This window comes from Mastacembelus armatus, chromosome 12 (genome assembly GCF_900324485.2).
Source record: "Mastacembelus armatus chromosome 12, fMasArm1.2, whole genome shotgun sequence".
Taxonomy (NCBI): Eukaryota; Metazoa; Chordata; class Actinopteri; order Synbranchiformes; family Mastacembelidae; genus Mastacembelus; species Mastacembelus armatus.
This window is the reverse complement of record NC_046644.1, coordinates 13,609,413-13,630,706: the sequence shown is the minus strand read 5'-3', so window position 1 is coordinate 13,630,706 and position 21,294 is coordinate 13,609,413. Positions and strand designations below refer to the sequence as shown.

At 39.2% G+C, this 21,294-nt stretch overlaps 1 protein-coding gene across 1 annotated transcript in view; it reads left to right on the top strand.

The window, feature by feature from the left end:
• The window catches only part of astn2 (astrotactin 2), a 226,584-nt gene that overhangs the window by 76,622 nt on the left and 128,668 nt on the right, over positions 1-21,294 (top strand). The window contains exon 4 of the mRNA XM_026297778.1: positions 14,923-15,075. Within this exon, the coding sequence (XP_026153563.1) occupies positions 14,923-15,075 (153 nt within the window). The remainder of the gene's footprint in view (positions 1-14,922; positions 15,076-21,294) is intronic.

The following is a 21,294-nucleotide window of genomic DNA, read 5'->3' as shown; positions in this document are numbered from 1 at the left end:
TCTTCTCCAGCTTTTTTGTTGTAGAAAATAGACATGTTTTTGTTTGAAATTCGCTCTCAGGATTTACTTACAGTACCACCTTTAAGCTACTACTGACTTCCACAGTCTCCTTGAGGGAGAATATTGCTTACAGGAAATGTGATGTGTATGACTATTCCCACTAGGAAGAGTTATGCACATCACTGTGGCCTTGTGTATTAAAAATTTACACACAGAATAATTCATCCATACATTTTTGAGTTGCTGTCTTCTAAAGTGTCACTCCAAAGTAATGTATGTCAAATATTTTTTATATTTTGGATCTTTTTTTCTTAAACCTCATGACTTAGGCTTATTTGTGATAATCAGTCTGGAGCTTCAGCATCTGTCTGGAGCAGTTGGAGGTCAGAGCTTGGCCTGTAATGTTCAGCTGGCACAGCATGAGGAGACACATCCATATTTTATTCTGGCCCATGGCAAGAGCTGAGCTATAGATAGCACTTTACTCTTGGTCCTCTGCAAACAGCAGAGACCTTAAAATATACAAGTGGAGGCAAAATCTAGCAGAGAGGAAAAGTATCTGACAAAAGATGAGACATTACATGCTTTTCACTGGCTAGGAATGACAAGACATGAGACAGTAAATGTTTAAATCCTTCTGACAGAAGGGAAGGGAAGGGAAGGTAGGGGTGGTTCTATCTGTCCTTAATGTTTTTTTAAGTCCTCCACATATTTTAGTGTTTTCAGTTGTCAATAATCAGACAAAGGAAAAACCACCATAAACTGTTTTAGTAGGTTTTGGTGCCTCCAGAACAGCTTCAGTGCATCTTGGAATCAATTCTACATGTCTCTGGAACTGTAGTGGAGAGATGGAACACCATTCATTCAAAAGATATTCCCTTATTTGATGTTTTGTTGATGGTAGTGGAAAATGTCCCAAATCTCAGGTGTTCAGTTGGGTTGAGATTATAAATGACATCAGTTTCATACACGTCAAAATATTCAATGACCCCTTGTGCCATCTATCTAGGGACATCGTAATCCTGGAAGAGATCTCTCCCATTAGGACTGAAATGTTTCATCATAGGATTAAGGTGATCACTCTGAACAGCCATTGGATCCCCTCACTGTAGTGGTTGAGCATTTTGGCAATTGCCATAGGAGAAAGTAAAGTGCCATCCATGGTGTTTTTTTTTTGTTTTTTTTTTTGGTAGGGAGAATGAAATATTTGAACTTGTCAAACATTGAGTTACCTTCAATTCAACCAGTGATTTAGTGATTTTTTTTTTTTCAATGGGTTAAGTTATGTGCTTTGACAGACTGAGAATTCTATCAGCGTGGCCTTTTATTTATTTATCTATGAGAGTATGAGATCAGAGAGCTGTTGAATCCTCTAGTCAAAAGCCAAGGTTCCTGATATTTTATTTTTAAATATAAGTTGCCTTGTGGCAACATACCAGTGCACTTTATTTTCTTGTCTTTCCCCTCTATTATATGTTCATTTTCATTCCAGTGCATACTTTCTCTTTTCTTTCTCTCATTATTATTTGTCCATCCATGTTCTTTTTGTATTTTTAGCTTATTCTGCTCTTTTGTCCCTTTTGTCTCATCTGCATCTCATTCCCATCATGATCATCTCCTTTCTTTTTCCTTCAACACCCATCGCAGCCATTGTCTACCTATCTCCTCGTCACACTTCTCGGGCTCTATCTCTTCCTCTTTCAGCCACTCTCCATTCATGTCAGAATCCCTTGTCTCGTCTGACACTTTTGTCTGTTTCTTTGTATCTGTCTAACCTCTTACTCTCTTCTCATGTACCTGTCACACTTCCAGAAGCAGTGCTGTCAAGGCTTTCCCAGAAAGCTAGACTGGACTGCTCTTGTTGAAACAATGGCAAATTTAATAAATCACAGAGGGAATCAGAGCTGGGGTGAATCCCCATTTCCTTCCCATTGATCTCTTTTGCCCTCACTTGCTCCTCAAGCTGTGAAAAAGGAAAGAAAACAAGGGAGTAGAAATGTGAATGAAGTGTGTGTGTGTGTGTGTGTGTGTGTGTGTGTGTGTGTGTGTCTGTGTGTGTGTCTGTGTGTGTTCTATAGAGATGTAGGCAATTAAGTAAGTGGACAACAAAAAGGAAATAATATGTAATAATGAAAATATGAATAAAAAATAGAAATTGTCAGAATTTAATTTCTAGGGTTCTTGCTTTTTTTCTCCTGCAATTTTCTTACAAATTAAAACAGCAGGGGTTCATAGGGTCCAAAGATCTATACACTTTTTTCATCATTTCCCTTGTGGCACAGTCTGCCTCTGTGAATATGAATGCTGTTGGGCAGCTAGACGGATTGGCTAAGAACAAGAAAAGTCAATAACTGATTCCCAGGGTGACTTTAAATTGACAGAAAGTGATAAGTGGTCTCACATTGTTTCAGCAGGCCAAAATGATATTTACCAGGCTAAACATCAATAACCAGACCTCTACATCTACATTTACCAACTTTGTTACACAACACAGTTTCTGTCTGCATTTGCCTGTCTGTGTCTACAACCATTATTTGCAGTTCTCTGAGGCTGAACTGTAGGTAAAACGGCGCTTTGAGTCAAATACTGACATCAGCATGCAAATATGGTCACAGTGAAAGTGCTAAAATGCTTCTTTTTATTGTGTATAATGTTTATCTTAGCAGAAGCTAACGGCAATGTCATTAGTTTTTCAATATAATGTCTAATGAAAAAATCCAATATCCAAAAATCCAAACATACAATATCCGGAGGGGGATATTTTGTAAACCATGACACAGTGTTTTGCCAATTCATCATGTCATCATATCACCACCTGCCTCAGGGCACGGAAAATTGGTAAAGATCCTAAAAATGCTGGCTTCCCTCTTACTGACTTTGACTTAAGAGGAAATATCTTTCTGAGCTTAAGAGATACAGCATAACGGTCAAATGTTTATGGATAGAAGTCAGTGGTTTTCACTTAGGTTATTTACCCTTATTAGTCCCACAATGGGGAAATTGCATTACCCACCCAAAGTGAACACACACCCGGAGCAGTGGGCAGCCGTTGCGGGGTTCAGTGCCTTGCTCAAGAGTATTGAAGGTGGAGAGATAGCTGGCTATTCACTCCACCCCATCAATAATTCCTGCCGGTCCTGCGACTCGAACCCACAACTTTCAGGGTTACAAGTCCGACTCTCTTTCCATTAGGCTGCCCGTTAATTTCTGATAGTAATTAACAGTGGTTGTATCAGCAATTTGGTGGAAAGCAGTCTAGTTTTATTAATTTGGTGTATTGGAGTAGCTTGTCCAGTAGATGCCTAATCTATGCCATACCATTAGTATTTATTGTTTTATTGTATTAACAGAAATAGAAAATTAATTTCTCTATATTTTTGATAAATCCAATCTCAAACTTCACTGTGACAATTTAGCCTGTCATCCTCCTGTCATTTTTAAATAACTATTGTTTCCCAATCAGACTAAAACAACATATAATACTTGTCAAATTTGACAAAAAAAGGAAGGGTCCTTTGCCACAAGCTTACAGGAGAGATTAATGTCAGCAGTTTAGGATACACAAATAATTTAGAAGATAGAGCTTGACTCTAATACTATTAGATTCAGCTTTATTAACTGTCTTTAACTCTCTAACAGAACAGTAGAAAAGTCATTTTTAAAATGGACAGAGATAGGCAGTGCTTTTGTTCACCATGCAGACATATACCCTGCAGTTATTTTTTATTATACTGCAGTTATTGTATTTTCGGTATTGAAAGTTGTCACTGAGTTTCTATGAATATTGAGAGGGTTTGTTCATCTAAAAAATGGTATGTTTTACATATAACTAATATTCTTGCCTTTTTTTGCTGGTTCATATGTGCATATCTAGAATAATTTATCTCCAGTGTGTGTGTGTGGGGAGGGGGGCTGCTATACAGCAGTTAACTAGTCTGCCAATGAAAACCTTGTTAATGCTATCCAGTGCTTTTCCTCACTCCCGGTGCTTTCCTGTCACCTTAGTGGACCCTTAATAAGGACTCTGAGTACATGTCCATCAAAAAGCAAATGACAGCATATTTTCCCTCTGTGAGACTACATGTATAAGTGCATTGCTCACCAATGAGGTCCCAGGGGATGGCTGAAGAGGAGCTATTTAGATATAGGAGGAAAAAACAGTTAGTAATATGTTCAGAGTACACACACTAATGTTCATTGTTGCGTGGTCTTAACATTCTATTAGAAAATATACATAGGTAATTGTCTTCTCTGTTTTTGTGTGTTTTTCTTTGGTGCTGCTCATGAAAAATTGGCAGCCCCTTTCATGCTCATTGTGAAATCCATGCAAACCTGCTAATTGGGTCTGGAGTCCTTTTTATGTAACCTGCTGTGCTTTCCACACAGCTGTGAAAGCAACATTCATCATAGATAGAAAGTACAAAATACAAGTGGAGTGGGTGTAGCAAATATATACATATTGACATAGACAAAAATTAAGACATGCATAGAGATATGCACTTTCACAAAACACTGTATGAATGCATAAAGACAAACCTGCAGCTGAACAAAAACAGAAAATTGAGTAGGGTTATCTTCTCTCACTGGGCACCATGAGACCACAAGGAATAAGTTGACTGAGGCAGCATGCTGTTGACATCTACTGCTTATGAGACACTGTTAACACACACTCAGCACTGATAAGGGAGTGGCTGCAGATAAGGCAGATGAAAAGAAGAAAATAAAGGCACCAGAGCTTTAGCTGACATTGAACTCAAATTGAGCAAACTGTGGACTTTGGGTCGAGGGAAAAACAAATGTCAGAATAAAATATTTTAGCGCTGCTTCTGACAGAAGTGAGAAATAGGGAATAGCACCAAAATAGTGAGAGACTCTAAAGAGAGAACACAACAAAAATATAAACACATTTGTGCCTTTTATTCATGACTAATGCAGACATACATGTCTTAGAATACATGCTGTGAAGTATTATGGTGGATCCCAACCATTTTGTCAAGTGAATGCCCTGCATTTTGGAATATAAGTATATTAGAGGAGTGCAGTGTATGGTGCTAACACATTCCCATCATGATGTTCTAGTAGTATCTGTGGTTGAGATGTGTATGTGGGGAAGGCAAAGATATAAACACAAAAACATGAGTAAAAGCTTCGTGACAACCTTTAGAGACAAATTACATTTGTTTCAAGGAAACTGTGGCTCTAAGCACTTGTCTCTGGCCTACAATTTCTTCTTTGCTCAAAATGGAACAAAGAGAGTTCCTGGAGGCCATGAAATATGTATGCAAGCAGTTAACCTCAAACACGCTGTCACAGACTCTACTTAGTCGTGACAGGTCAAAGCTTAAGTGCCAACCACCGCAACCTTTTTTGTTTGTTTCCTATCCCCAAGTTCCTGAATTAGACTACCACTGCTACAGTACCCACAGGGAATGGAGCTCACATAACCAGTGTTGAGAATCTTTGTTGTCTATGCAGTTTCTCATTTCAAGCTTACCAGTCCATACCAGGGTATTGACACTCCAGGTGAAGTCAAGACTCATTGGAATCTAAAAAAAATGTGCTGCTCAGTTAAACATAGGGAGGCTAAATGTGCATGGAGTTACAGACTAATTTACTGTTTAAAATATGGAAAGAACTACTTCACCATAGCTTTCCGATTCTTTTTCAGAGAGCATCCACACAATAATGATGTGCTAATGAAGTTAGGAACAGGAGATATATTTGTCCACAGCTATACAGATGAAATACAGTGGGTACGGAAAGTATTCAGACCCCTTTAAATTTTTCACTCTTTGTGTCATTGCAGCCATTTGCCAAAATCAAAAAAGTTCATTTTATTTCTCATTAATGTACACTCAGCACCCCATCTTGACAGAAAAAAAACAGAAATGTAGAAATTTTTGCAAATTTATTAAAAAAGAAAAACTGAAATATCACATGGTCATAAGTATTCAGACCCTTTGCAGTGACACTCATATTTAACTCACATGCTGTCCATTTCTTCTGATCCTCCTTGAGATGGTTCTGCTCCTTCATTGGAGTCCAGCTGTGTTTAATTAAACTGATTGGACTTGATTAGGAAAGGCACACACCTGTCTATATAAGACCTTACAGCTCACAGTGCATGTCAGAGCAAATGAGAATCATGAGGTCGAAGGAACTGCCCAAGGAGCTCAGAGACAGAATTGTGGCAAGGCACAGATCTGGCCAAGGTTACAAAAGAATTTCTGCAGCACTCAAGGTTCCTAAGACCACAGTGGCCTCCATAATCCTCAAATGGAAAAAGTTTGGGACCACCAGAACTCTTCCTAGACCTGGCCGCCCAGCCAAACTGAGCAATTGTGGGAGAAGAGCCTTGGTGAGAGAGGTAAAGAAGAACCCAAAGATCACTGTGGCTGAGCTCCAGAGATGCAGTAGGGAGATGGGAGAAAGTTCCACAAAGTCAACTATCACTGCAGCCCTCCACCAGTCGGGGCTTTATGGCAGAGTGGCCCGACGGAAGCCTCTCCTCAGTGCAACACACATGAAAGCCCGCATAGAGTTTGCCAAAAAACACATGAAGGACTCCCAGACTATGAGAAATAAGATTCTCTGGTCTGATGAGACCAAGATTGAACTTTTTGGTGTTAATTCTAAGCGGTATGTGTGGAGAAAACCAGGCACTGCTCATCACCTGCCCAATACAATCCCTACAGTGAAACATGGTGATGGGAGCATCATGTTGTGGGGGTGTTTTTCAGCTGCAGGGACAGGACGACTGGTTGCAATTGAAGGAAAGATGAATGCGGCCAAGTACAGAGATATCCTGGAAGAAAACCTCTTCCAGAGTGCTCAGGACCTCAGACTGGGCCGAAGGTTCACCTTTCAACAGGACAATGACCCTAAGCACACAGCTAAAATAACAACGGAGTGGCTTCGGAACAACTCTGTGACCGTTCTTGACTGGCCCAGCCAGAGTCCTGACCTTAAACCCAATTGAGCATCTCTGGAGAGACCTGAAAATGGCTGTCCACCAACGTTCACCATCCAACCTGACAGAACTGGAGAGGATCTGCAAGGAAGAATGGCAGAGGATCCCCAAATCCAGGTGTGAAAAACTTGTTGCATCATTCCCAAGAAGACTCATGGCTGTACTAGCTCAAAAGGGTGCTTCTACTCAATACTGAGCACAGGGTCTGAATAATTATGACCATGTGATATTTCAGTTTTTCTTTTTTAATAAATTTGCAAAAATTTCTACATTTCTGTTTTTTTCTGTCAAGATGGGGTGCTGAGTGTACATTAATGAGAAATAAAATGAACTTTTTTGATTTTGGCAAATGGCTGCAATGACACAAAGAGCGAAAAATTTAAAGGGGTCTGAATACTTTCCGTACCCACTGTATATAGAGCAAAGTTTCCTGACCCCCAGTATATAAACCTTGACCTTTACTCCTTCTATTGTTACTGCTGAACTACACCTCTGCTAGTGCATAGCTATGGACAGAAACAAATTGTCCAAATATGTAGAATATTTTTTGGGATCATTATGTCAGGATTATTTTCTTGTGTAGCTGGGCACTCACGTTACCATTCTTTGCACTTATGGGACTTAGCACTTGAGTGGAAAACTTGAGTTGGGCTTGGATGGAAGAAGACACTGAGGATGGGGAGTCCTTTGCTTCTTGGTGCCAGCAAATGTATTGACTCTGTTTCGTTTCTGTGTTGTTTTCAAAAGAGTTCCTGTATGGCAGAAGTACAAAGAAAGAATTCCTTCAGCAAAGGGCGAGCCACTCACTGCTAACAGCTAGTGTACGTTCTTGCAGAGTACACGAGCAAGGCTGAGCTCGCCAACTTTAGTTTTATATATACTGTATATATATGTTTTCAAATCTTTGCAGTCATTGGCGAGTAAATGTAGTAATATAGTTTTAGCATTAGCAGCTAGAACAGAGTACCTTAATTTAAGGGACATACAAATGATGGCTGGGTTGCTGAGTGACTGGTATCTTACAGCTTTCAGCGAGTTTAATGCCACTGGCCACTTAAAGGTAGCAGCAGTAAAATATGGTGAGAGCAGTTGAAATTAGATATACTCTATACATGCAGAGCACATTAATATAAAGTAAATGATTCCATTTCACCTAGTACTCTGACAATATTTTCTATATTTTAAATGGAGCGATCTTGAATCCTTGTCCATTAAAAAAAAAAAAAAAAAAAAATAGAGTACAGACTCTTTGCCCAGAAATGTGTTGCTAGGTAACTGTGTTGTTCCAAGTTTAATTTCCGTGAACCATATTAACAAACAGTGCAACAGGAAATTAAACTTGAAACATTTAAGATCATTAGATCATTAGATATACCTAAATCAAATGGGTAGATGGAGTCATGAATTGTATGTATGCACACATCAGCTATTCGCAGGAATTCAAGATGTTTGGCCTAAAAAATAAATTGTCTAACTGTACTCCAACCTTAACCAATGATGACCCAAGCTTACATATAGCCTTTATTGAACAAGTATGTGAGTTCATGCTCTTGACACTTACTCAAACTAGCAACAATTACCATCCTAAGCTACTGGTGTTTTTATTGCACTCCTCTTTGCTATAGTGCTTTCAACAGAGTTGATATCGTAATTGTTTGCTCAGTAGACCATGTGGTTCAACTGCATAAGAGTGCTTGACTCCCATTTAGCATTTTGGCAACCTTCTGGGCATCTTAGTTCAATTTCTATAGTGCTAACACAAGAGTTTAATTTTTTTTAACACACTATTATGATGGAAATATGGCTATAGATAAGTCTACACGCCTAAACAAAAACATCAAACGTTGTTGGACTTCCTCTTCAGTCTTCCATTAATGGATGTTTTGATAAAACACTTTGCCCATTGGCTGCAGTCTTAATCAATAACTCAGATATAATACTTTGTCTAAATGGAAAACAATGAACAGTTTTGTTCACTGTTAATTGGTAGGTCAATGGCGGGTGTGCTGCATCATTGGCATTAGTAGGTTTATGGATGATTCACTTAACACCCAAATTGAAAAGCTCTTTTTTTAAACAGACATGATATTTGGAGTAAATGAAGCAAGGATAGATGCCAGATCAAAGTCACGACTCACATGAGACTCTGTTTGGGGAATTTGATACTTTTAAAAAGCTTAGAAAAATTGTCATTTGACAGTTTATTCAAAGACCAAATGACATCAGAGTCTTTTGTTGAGCTTGTCAATTGTTTTAAAAATGTTTGCCAACTTTAACCCTCCTATTACCTTCAAATTTACTAACATCTTTTATCCTTGGGGTCAATTTGACCCCAGCAATTTAAACCTCCGGAAAATTATTATAGTTATAATTGTTATCCAAGTTTATGTGTCAGGTACTTTGTTTATTTGTTGACTACCTAAATAGCCCTTTAAATAAAACCCCCCCCCCCCCCACCCACCTTATACATCCAGAATAGCTGTTACACGACTGTGGAGAAATATGCAGATCATCATAAAATCTAACTGATTAACCTTAAATTGAAAAGAGATATCTTTTTGGTGTTTTAATGGCTTTATATTACTTTTGGGTACATATTTTTGTTATCTATAACATTTGAAATTAAAAACAATTTCTGTTATCAAGAATAGTAACATGTATTATCTTCGGGGTCAATTTGACACAATTGAAAAACAAACACAATTTCAAAAATTTAGAAGGATTTTATTTGTAAAACAGAACATCATCATCATCAGAACATCAGTAAGGAACACATAACAGTTCTTTATTCACAAAATAATATTTAAAAAAGTACATTTAGGAATTCTGTTAGGGATTGTTCTATGGTACTCTCAGTGCTATGTATGCGAATGTATATGTGTGAGATAGTAAAAACAAAGTTACATAGGCACTAAAATGAGTTTGACAGAATACAAACAAAATATGAACAGCATATTATTTTTCCTTCAGGCCACAAGAAGGTACATTCCAGCCCTTTGTCTGCTCTACTGTACACATGATGTACAGAGAGTGCATGCATGTTCTTTGCAGACGTATTTCTTGCATTTCACACACGTGTTGCTGGTCTTGGAGTCATTTCTGTTGGGACAGACCTGGCACCTGCCACGTTTCTTGCCTGCAGTGTGAAGCACTGGAGGAGTTGGGGTGTGTGTCTCTGTTTAGATGTCCCTCACAACAGTTGCAGCAGCTGCTGAAGATCTTGGAAGGTACCGTCTTCTCTCAAAATGAGGTTTCACGCGTAACCTGGCTTCTCCAGGAAAATCCTCCTTCGACTCAGTTTTCCACTGTTCCAGTCCTTGTTTATTTCACTCCATATTACAAAGGCACTGTAGGTGCTCACATCAATGATGTTGAAGAAAATTACAAGGGGCCAACGGGCAGTCATGCGTCAGCAGCTGTATGTGGCTGTGACCTTGTCCAGGTAATCACCCCTTCCCCTTGTCTTGTTGTAGTCCAGGACCATTTGTGGTTTTCTGTCTTCTCTGGTGCTCAGGACAGCATCTTTGTGCATGGTGCTCATCAGCAGAACATTTTTCCCTTTCTTGGGGCACTAGGATACGACAGTGGCTTTGTCACTGAAGGTAAACATTGAAGGATGTTACCTTCCTGTTCTTCATTACAAGCAGCTCAGAGGGAAGCTCCGACTTGTTTTTTCTCACTGTCCCCAACATGGTAACTTCTTTTTCAGCAGTTCTTCATCCAGGGCGTACAATGTAAAAAAATTATCACATGTAATATTATGACCATTCAGTCCTTCAGCCATGTCAAGTACCACCCTCAAGCCCTGATGTTTCTCAGGTGCTTCCCCAGGGGATTTACTGGTGAACACCTGTATATTCCAGGCATAGCTGGTCTGTGCATCACATGCTGCCCATATTTTGATAACGTATTTGGCTGGTTTGATTGGCATGTGCTGTCTGAATGGACAGCGTCCACGAAATGCAAACAGACATTCATCCACAGTTACATGGGGTCCTGGATTATAAAGAATGGGTAATTGCTGTGTTGCTGCGAGTTTGTCACGCTCACATCGGCCCTGCCTTGTTTCTCCAAGTCTTTCCAATTCTCCCCATACACACGCCTGATTTTGTCTTGAACATGGCTGACAGCATATTTGGTGGGGCCTGGAACCATTTTGATTACATTAGCAGCACTAAGTCTACCCTGCTGTTCAAGTGAGGAGATATACCACTAAACCATGATAACTTTCCATTTTTGCTAGGTTGCGCGTTTGCTGGTTACTGAGAGACAACAGGAGGGTCACTATACTACAGTTAGTTATGTTAGGTTAGGACCCTAAAACATTTTGAAGATTATAAAATTGTATGTTATAGTGACCTCAATATCATCCAAAACAACCAAAACAAATGTGTGTAAAATATTGATATTTCTTATATGTTTTATACAGCTGAAACAGCCTGGGGTCAAATTGACCCCAAAGAACACAGATGCGTACAATATGTGTACAGGACACTGAAAACATATCATCATGTTAATTTTATGTTTACCCAGTTGTCCCCATCAAATTAGGAAAAGTCATGAAATTTGGAACCAAAATAGTATGTCAATCATTTATTTTGAGACGTTAAACACTGAATGGGGTCAAATTGACCCCAAAGGTAATAGGAGGGTTAAAATGCAACCTATGTGCCAAGTACAGTAGAAATCTTCTTTTCCTATCGGCTGCTCCCTTCAGGGGTCTCCACAGCGAATCATCTGCCTCCATTTAACCCTATCCTCATGTCCTCCTTCACTACATCCAAGAACCTCCTCTTTGGTCTTCCTCTAGGCCTCCTTCCTGGCAGCTCTAACCTCAGCATCCTTTTACCAATGTATTCACTGTCCCTCCTCTGAACATGTCCAAACCATCTCAATCTGGCTTCCCTGGCTTTTTCTCCAAAACATCTAACATGAGCTGTCCCTCTGATGTCCTCATTCCTGATCCTATCCATCTTCGTCACTCCCAGAGAACCTCAACATCTTCAGCTCTGCTACCTCCAGCTCTGCCTCCTGTCTTTTTCTCAGTGCCACTGTCTCTAAACCAGACAACATTGCTGGTCTCACCACTGTCTTGTCCACCTTTCCTTTCATTCTTGCTGACACTCTTTTGTCACACATCACACCTGACACCCACCCGTTCCAACCTGCTTGTACACGTCTCTTTACTTCTATTCCACACGCGCTGTTGCTCTGGACTGTTGACCCTAGGTACTTAAAATCCTCCACCTTCTTCACCTCTACTCCCTGTAACCATTGTGTGGCTCATCAGCTTTATTCCTCTGTAGTTTCCACAACTCTGCACGTCTACCTTGTTCTTAAAGATGGGCACCAATACACTTCTCCTCCATTCCTCAGGCATCCTCTCACTCTCCAAGATCTTAAGTAGCCCAGTCAAAAACTCTACTGCCACCTCTCCTAAACACTTTCATATCTCCACAGGTATGTTGCCAGGATAACTGCCTTTCCACTCTTCATCCTCTTCAGTGCCTTCCTCTCTTCATCCTTACTGATCTTTGCTACTTCCTGCTCCACAACAGTCACCTCTTCTACTCTGTGCTCTCTAACATTTTCCTCAACTCTTCAAAGTATTCCTTCCATCTTTCCATCACACTTGTGGCACCTGTCAGCACATTTCCATCCCTGTCCTTGATCACCCTAACCTGCTGCTCATCCTCCCCATCTCTGTTTCTCTGCCTCGCCAACCTGTACAAATCCACCTCCCCCTCCTTAGAGTCCAACCTATCATACAAATCCTCATACACCTTTGTTTGGCCTTTGTTACCTCTACCTTCACTTTACGCTGCATCTCCCTGTACTCCTGTCTGTTCTCTTCTGTCCTCTCAGTGTCCCACTTCTTCTTAGCTAACCTTTTCCTCTTAACACACTCCTGAACTTCCTCATTCCACCACCAAGTCTCCTTATCTGCTTTCCTCTTTCCAGATGACACACCAAGTACCCTCCTTCCTGTCTCCCTGATGACTTTAGCTGTAGCTGTCCAGTCATCTGGAAGAACCTCCTGACCTCCCAGTGCCTGTTTCAGCTCCTCCCTGAAAGCCACACAACACTTTCTTTTTCAACTTCCACCACTTGTTCCTCTGCTCTGCCCTTGTCCTCTTCATCTTCCTCACCACCAGAGTCATCCTACACACCACCATCCTATGCTGTCTGGCTACACTCTCCCCAGCCACTACTTTGCAGTCACTGATCTCTTTCAGGTTGAAACGTCTGCACAAGATGTAATCAACTTGTGTGCTACTGCCTCCACTCTTATATGTCACCCTATGCTCCTCCCTTTTCTGGAAAAATGTGTTCACTACAGCCATTCTCATCCTTTTTGCGAAGTCTGCCACCATCTGTCCTTCTGCATTCCTATCCTGCACACCAAACTTACCCATCACTTCCTTGTCACCTCTGTTTCCCTCACCAACATGTCCGTTGAAGTCTGCCCCAATCACCACTCTCTCACCACTAGGGATACCCTGAATTACCTCATCCATCCCCCTCCAGAATTTCTCCTTCTCTTGTAACTCACATCCTACCTGTGGGGCATAACCACTGACAACATTCAACATCACATCTTCAACTTCCAGCTTCAGACTCATCACCCTATCTGACGCCTAGTACAGTAGAAATACAGAGCAATTACCTATGTGAGAAAACACTAACTACACTATGGTGAAACTATAGTAAAGTGAGATGAGTGAAGCATAAATTAATCTGAACAAATATGTATCGTAGTGATGCTTTGTGCTTTATAATGTCTAATTTATCTAAATATCACTTAAATTAACTTTATATTATTCTGAAGCAAAGCCAAAGACATGTGATGAGGTTTGGTTATCGTTCCATTTATAATATCAAATACATTATGAATACTTCTGCCTCTTCACTCCACCCTCGTCCTCTTCATCTCCCTCTTCCTCTGCTCTTGCATCCTCATCGGCATGCATGTAGACTACCCATTAAGATCAACACATCACCATTATTCATAGAAAGAGTATACCTCAGAGCCAGACTGACACATCAAAAGATGTTGATGATAGGTGGAGGTAGTTGCTGTTCAAGTGATGAATGGCCCCTTTTTTTGGAGATGCCTATACGGCTGTAAGTTTGGGACAGAGCTGTTTTTGTACTTTTCTGCTTGGATATTTGTTTTGGTCCACAGTTGCCCAAACCTGTATTTTCAGTGCAGTCTATTGGAGATGTGATACTATAGCCTACATTAAAAAAATAAAAATATCATTACACTTTGCCGATTGTTTCCTGTATTTCATTTAAATAGAGCAAATACTTCCTAAGCCTTAAGGAACAAATTGTCTACTTACAAACACTACATGTACCAGTCTAATTTAGATATCCATAGTTTAAACTTTTGTGTGTTTTGGACTCAATAAAAGGAGACAAATATATATAATTATTCTCTTTGCTGGCAGAAATGAGCCACAACCTATCTAGACAGGTCATACTTAGGTATTTCCATCCTTTAGTTGGTGTATTTCTAATTGTAAGAAATGGGAAGCAAACCCTGTCTCTCTACACTTCCTTATTTCCAAACGCCAGTTGTTTTGGAGTCATTCATCAGGAAGAGTGAGACTGAGCCATCAGGGGAAGTGCTGGCAGGATCCCTGTAGAGATGAGGCAATATTGAATTGATGGAATCATTTAAAGGCCGGAACAAATAGAATAGAAAGAATAACATAGAGCTGCATTTTTACAGTGTCTAAATGGGACAGCCTAGTGGTTCACAGTGCATTTCATATTGTAATTTTGAAAAAAAAGCTATATTGGGTTTATCACTTTATATATTTTTGTTTTGAGTTGCATATGTATTTTTGCTATATCTTGAGTGTCAGTCACTCTTTGCACAGTGATTTTAACTTTAAAGCCCTATGACATGCCTGCCACATTCACTTTGCATCTGTTTTTTTTAGCCATAGACCCAAACACGGAGTCAGTAGAGGATTTGATGCAGAGGTTCCAGGACAGTTTCCGTGTTCCCAACACGCCAACAGATATGTCTCACTACCAGCACGTCATGCACAGCTCATCAACAGGTCGCCGAAGGGCCCCAAGTCACACCAGAGGTAGGACAAAAAGTCATTCACAAAGTTCAGTTTCAGTGATACAGACCTTGCAAGATAGATTATTTATGTTTGTGTGTTCTTTCATTTTACTGTTTACCATGGGCAGTGCTTGCTATGGTGATTAGATTATTAAGCTTTTACTCAGCTTAATGTGATGTTGTAAATTTAGATGATCCCCCCCCCCCCAACAACACCCTAGCAAACATTATTGAAAGCCTATTAGAATGTCAAAGCTTGTCAACTTAAAATCACTTGGTGACTTGCTTTTTATAAAAACACCAAACTGCAATACCAGATTACATATTACTTACAGGTAAGTTACTGATAAAATAGTGTGTAGGTTTTTAATGTGTTTAACTCTCTAGGTAGCTATTGGCGTCCAATGATGTTAACATTATTTTCAGCATGACAATTTTCGCATCTATGGGCAATTTAGATGTTCCAGTTTGTTTCAGCTGTATACTTTTGTAATAATTTTAAGGGCACAGACAAACACAAACAAAGCAATTTTAAATTGCTCTATTATCTATTTTACCTCTATATGAGTGTATTAGCCACTACCCTGGAGAATTGCTTTGAAGACGATGTTTTACATTTCATTTCACAATTAATTTCCTTCATGAATTTGTGCCTTAACATTTCATATCCTGTTGGATATTTGGAAAACTTATTAATATGTTGATTTTTGTACATCATGAATCTGATTTAGACACCTGCTATAGTGCAGGGATTTCATGTTGAAATACTATAATTGACTTTGTTCAAAATCAAATACATAATTTGAGAGTGAACATGCATCCAATTCCATTTACCGCAGCAGTAAATTTAGCTCATTACCCGGCATTTCCATTCACTTTAATCAGACATGTAAAAAAATAAAAAATCCAGTATGTGGTAATGGCCATACTGTTATGACCAGTGAGAAATTAACATTGAAAATGAAACATTAACCATGATGAGTTCACCTACCCTTGACAGAATAGCTTAATATTCTTGATCACTGTCATCTACAGTACTGTAGAAGCAAAATACAAGATTGAGCAATTTTGCATATTATTGCATACTTATTTATGCAGGGATTATTAATCTTTCTAGTCACATAGTCAGTGGTCCAGATAGTTTATGTTTAGTTCACTAAAACCCTTCACCTTGGTTTGTGCTTATCTTTTTTAACTCTGAAATATTAAAAAGCAAACGATGCCTCTAAAAGTTAATCCATGCAGGTCAAGCCCCGCATAACTCTGTGAAGGACACTGCTGAGAGATGTTGTCTCTGAGGTCAATACTAAAAGAATCTCCATTGAGGGTTTGTAATTAGCGGTGAAAATTTCTGCTTCTGTGCAAAACCGTAGCTAATTCTACAAACATGATAATGAGACAAACACTTAAAACTGAGATGGAAACTCTATTAAATAGTAAGGTTAAAGGGGTAAGCTAATTGGTCAGATCCAGAAGGTTAGTACTATGTAAATTAAATAAATACATTGCCAAATGTTTTGAGAAGTAGATGCTAAGAGAAAATCAAATTGTGTTTGAGCAGATGTTTTTCTTGTCACTGAACTTGGTAGGTATTTTTATGTTGAGGGCTAGATTACACTCAGGTTCTGCTGCCAGGCGCTTTTGTGTACTTTTATCCTTGTTACAACATTTAAAAAAAAAAAAACTTAAGCAGTAATGAATACACTTTGGCAAAATGAGCTGTGGACAATAACATAGATAAAATGATACAAAATACAGTGGAAGATATCATCTGTGTAGTTTGAGAAGTGACAGGAGATGCTTAGGCAGAGCTACTGGAATTAACGCCACTGACATACATGATATAAAACACCCTTGCCAATTTTGCAATATATTTTAAAAACAAGTGCTTGAAAGTGATGAATCTGACTTACTTGTGAATGGTCATTGCAAAAATGTTTCCTTACCAAGATGATGTGTTATATCAAATTAAATTACATTTTAAAGCCCCTAAGCAACTTCATAAAATCTTCTTGTATTAACAACTCTGCTCTGCTTGAAGGGGGATTAGTACCACAATGGTTTTTTTCTAAATAAATAAATAAACCAACAGTAAGAACCACCCTCTCAACCATGGAAGAACACATCTGGGCTTTGGTACCCTAAAGCACCTTAAGGCTGACATTAGTTTAACCCCACTGTATCTGTGGTTCTGTCTTTGGGCTGGGATTATTTTATCCTGAAAATACCATTGGGCAGTAAGCCTTGTGTTTAAGGAAAGGACATTTCTGTCACAGCAATTCATCCCTGTCTACTGACCAGAAGCGGAGCACACGGTTACATCTCAAAAACCTGCCCTCATAACCATATTTCCCTGTAACTGAGCCACTAGTTAGTAGGATGCTGTCCTCAGCTTGGTCACCTCTTTTACCATTTTGCCGCTGTGCAATCAGTGTTAATTTTGTTGACGAAGTATTTTCGTTCTAATTTTCGTCAACGACAAGTTTTCACTGACGAAAACAAGACGTTAACTAAATAAAAATTAAGTGATGACGACGAAAGCTAAATACAAATATATTGACATTTTCGTTGACTAATAAAAATGAGACGAAAATGTGAGTGAGGGACGTTTTTAGAAATCAGAATTAATCTTCTTAGACGCACACACACATTTGAAAAGTAACTGATCCACCTAGTGACGCGGGATGCACGAGTACACAACATCATCTTGCACCAAATTATCTTAATTAACCTGATTCACATTTACAAGGACAATAGGTCTGTGTATCTACTCAAGCTGGAAAACTGCTGTAATAGATGTGTTGGCTCAGCAAAAGTGTGAAGCTGTTCACTTCTCCTGGTGTCCAAGAGCCTGCATATTGAAATTTTGCTTTGTGGAAACATTTTTTACTTTCCTGTCAGCATGTATTGCCCTAGTTTCTTATAGCACCATCTTATACCTGGACTCAGAAAATGTTGGCTCATGTGCAGATTTTGCAGTTAACAGTGGCTACAGACATTCACTTTCCCTTTTTTCATCTTGGCAGCCTGTCAGAGCCTTATATAGAGGATAAACATTATCAGAGAGATAGCCAGATTTAAATTGATATCATGCATATATTGCCAAATATAAACTTATACATATTTATAACAATTTATAAATAATCACTGAGGTTGTAATTCTACCTGACCTGTAATCACATGGCATCCCATGACACTAAACCAGCTGTCAGCTACAACATTTCCACTTAGCAGTTTGATGTGTCTTGGGCAAATAGTATAGCTATATGATAATCCAAAAAGCCAAAATCTGCCAAGAAGCATTAAAAGCAAATTTAAATCTGATTGGTCAAACCACTTATGGAGGTAGTTGTTGACATGGGAGAGATTCCAGCCATGATGAAAAATGCAAATACATTTATATGTACATTTTTGTAGGGGCATGAAATAATTTGTATAAATGGGGTCCAGCTAATTTCTCTGTTTACCCATAGCTGCATGATATTGCTGCTGTTTGCAGGATTTGCTTGTATGGTGGAGTCATCTACAGGCATCCAAACTGGGAGTATTCCCATATATGGACAGTGCATTTGGCATAATGCCTGAATTTGGCCATGGTCTCAGTTGTACTTCGTTTTCAGAATTGGTGCAAATAAAGAGGTGTTAGCCCTCTTGACTGCACAATCAATGATCACTTTTCTGCCTGAAAGAAGTTATTGCATTCTGCTGTCAGTGTGTGTGTCAGCAATTTTCCCATGTGATGTCAAGTGTACTGCGATAGACTGATGTTCTGTCCAAGGTGTACCCTGCCTCTTGTTGGCATTGACTCCAACTGACCCTGGATGTACCAGGATAAGTGGCAGATAATGGATGGATGGAGCGACTGGTTTTCATATTTTGTGCTATGTGGAGAGTAAACTGTTACAATTAGATGCATACCGAAGGCCTTTCTTTTATGCTACTACAACCCCCTGGGTATGGCTTTTTCCAGCTCTGTGAACTCTTGTACTAATGATCTGCAGCTCACAGTATTTAAAGACATAAGGCTGTTCCCCTTCTTTCTGAAGTTTTGTTTTGTATTGGGGTAGCAGTCTAACCTATACTTTTTTTAAATTTTGGCTTTTTTGTTCAGTGCTTTGATATGACTGTGATTCTGACCTTATTGCACCCATCGTTCAACATGGCGTTATACTGTAGGTGTTGGGCATGTCCTAGGTTCATGCACAATGTACACATTGAAAATTGTTATTAAGAGGTTATTTTCTTGTGATATTTATTCAAACCACAGGCAAGTCTAGAGTCAGGACAAAAGAAAAGAAATCTTTCATGCAAAACTGTGAATAGAAGCCGTGTTTATAACAGAAAAACCTTTCAGGAGCAAATTAGATTTTGTCACTGAAAAAAAAAAACATTTTAGAATAATCCATGAAAAGCTTGTGAATCTAGGGTTACAATATATAGCTATCATTGTTGATCTGTAGGCTAGCATTCTAGAAAGAAAAGAAACTTTGAATTCACAGCACATTGTGCTTTTGTCAAATATTAAAGCTTGTCCTTAAAAATGTGCTCCTTTTTTTGCATGCACCTCTGTTCATGCTGTTCCCTGTTGTGGTATTAATGCATATCCATGTGCTGGCTAGAAGCTATGGTAGTGGTTTGATGTGTCACAACGAATACTTTGGCTCATTACGATGAGGATAACCTTATGGTTATTATCTAGTTTTTCTCCTGTTTAATTGATGCTTTGAACTAGCACATGAAAGTAGTTCTGGGCTGTGTTGTGTGTGTGTGTGTGTGTGTGTGTGTGTGTGTGTGTGTGTGTGTGTGTGTGTGTGTGTGTGTGTGTGTGTGTGTGTGTGTGTGACTGTGTGAGAAAGGGATAGTGTGTGGTTGTGTTCCTTGGTGCTTGAATTCATTCTGTGCTCAGCTTCACTTTCAGCAGTCTTCAATCTTCACTGCAGACAAAACACAGTGATTACAGCTGTGGGTCTGTAGCCCTAGGGCTTCTCCACAACAGGCCATACAGCTGATCTCATGCCAAGTCAGAGCACAGTTACTCTGTTTCTGTATGTGTTTTTGTCTGAGAAAGGAGACAAAAGGACAAGAAATTAATCAATCAAGCAGTCTGTGCAAGTTTCCTTTGTCTGATTAAAAATGTTGGTCATATTATGGCTAATAGTTTTGTTAGCCTGATACTACATATTGAATGTATAAACCTCATTAATTTAACAATATTTTGTAGAATAAAAATCCTATTATCTAAGTGTCCTTTTACATATATCTGCTGATCACTCTCATCGACTAATACAGCTAAGTCTATTGTAATTTTATAAAGTTTCAAAATATTTTATGGAATTGTCCTTTTTTGTGATCTCAAACATTGACTCTGCTTTATGAAACATCTCAGTGCTCAAAAGTTAATATGGTGCTTACCTTTGGCCTCTTGCTGGAATCAATAAATTCCCACAGCAGCTTATGACACATGATTTCATGTGACATAATTTCATTTCATGTGATGTCAACCAGACAAGTGGCCACTTAGTAGGAGGCACAGGATACACACTCAAGTCAAGCTTGCCCTTTGCAGGCCTCAAGTGTATGCAAACATGCCCAGCAGTTTTTCTACAAATACATGCTTAGTGGGTGTGCAAAGAGGCAGTCTGTTGTACTTAAGCTGTCTTCCCAGGCAGCAGGGGTGGGCTCAGTAGAGAGCACAGTAATTTTGCTCAGTTAATGATGAGGAACAATATTTATTAGCTTATTTAGAGAAGTGTGGCAGAGGTTGAGAATACTGCTGGTGTTGACACATGGAAGGGGCATAGAGCAAACAACGATTCAATCTGGGGTTATCCCCTGCTACAGCCAGCTATGCCTGTGGTGTCTGGCACGGACGAGAGTTCAGCAGCAGCTGGTGAAGTGATCATTCAGTTCTCATCACTTCACTGCTGGCAACACAGCCACAGTGAGTCCTTTTTTTATAGCAGAAGAAGATAGCCTAAGTTCAAGAGGTTAAATTTACAGGTGGCAAATTCAGAATATTTTTATAACCTTTGAGTATAATCTGTTGATACTGATGTTTAGTCCCAAGGATGCTCTTTGATACTTTGACTCAAACAGTCTGGGGATCTTCTTTGATGTTGTCTACAGCAGTCACACTACAATTCAGGAAGTAGGTCATTTTGATTCAACTCTTTATTATACAGTATGTACTGGTATTGTATTGTTGGGTGAAAGAGAATTTCAGTGTTACAAGTAACAAATA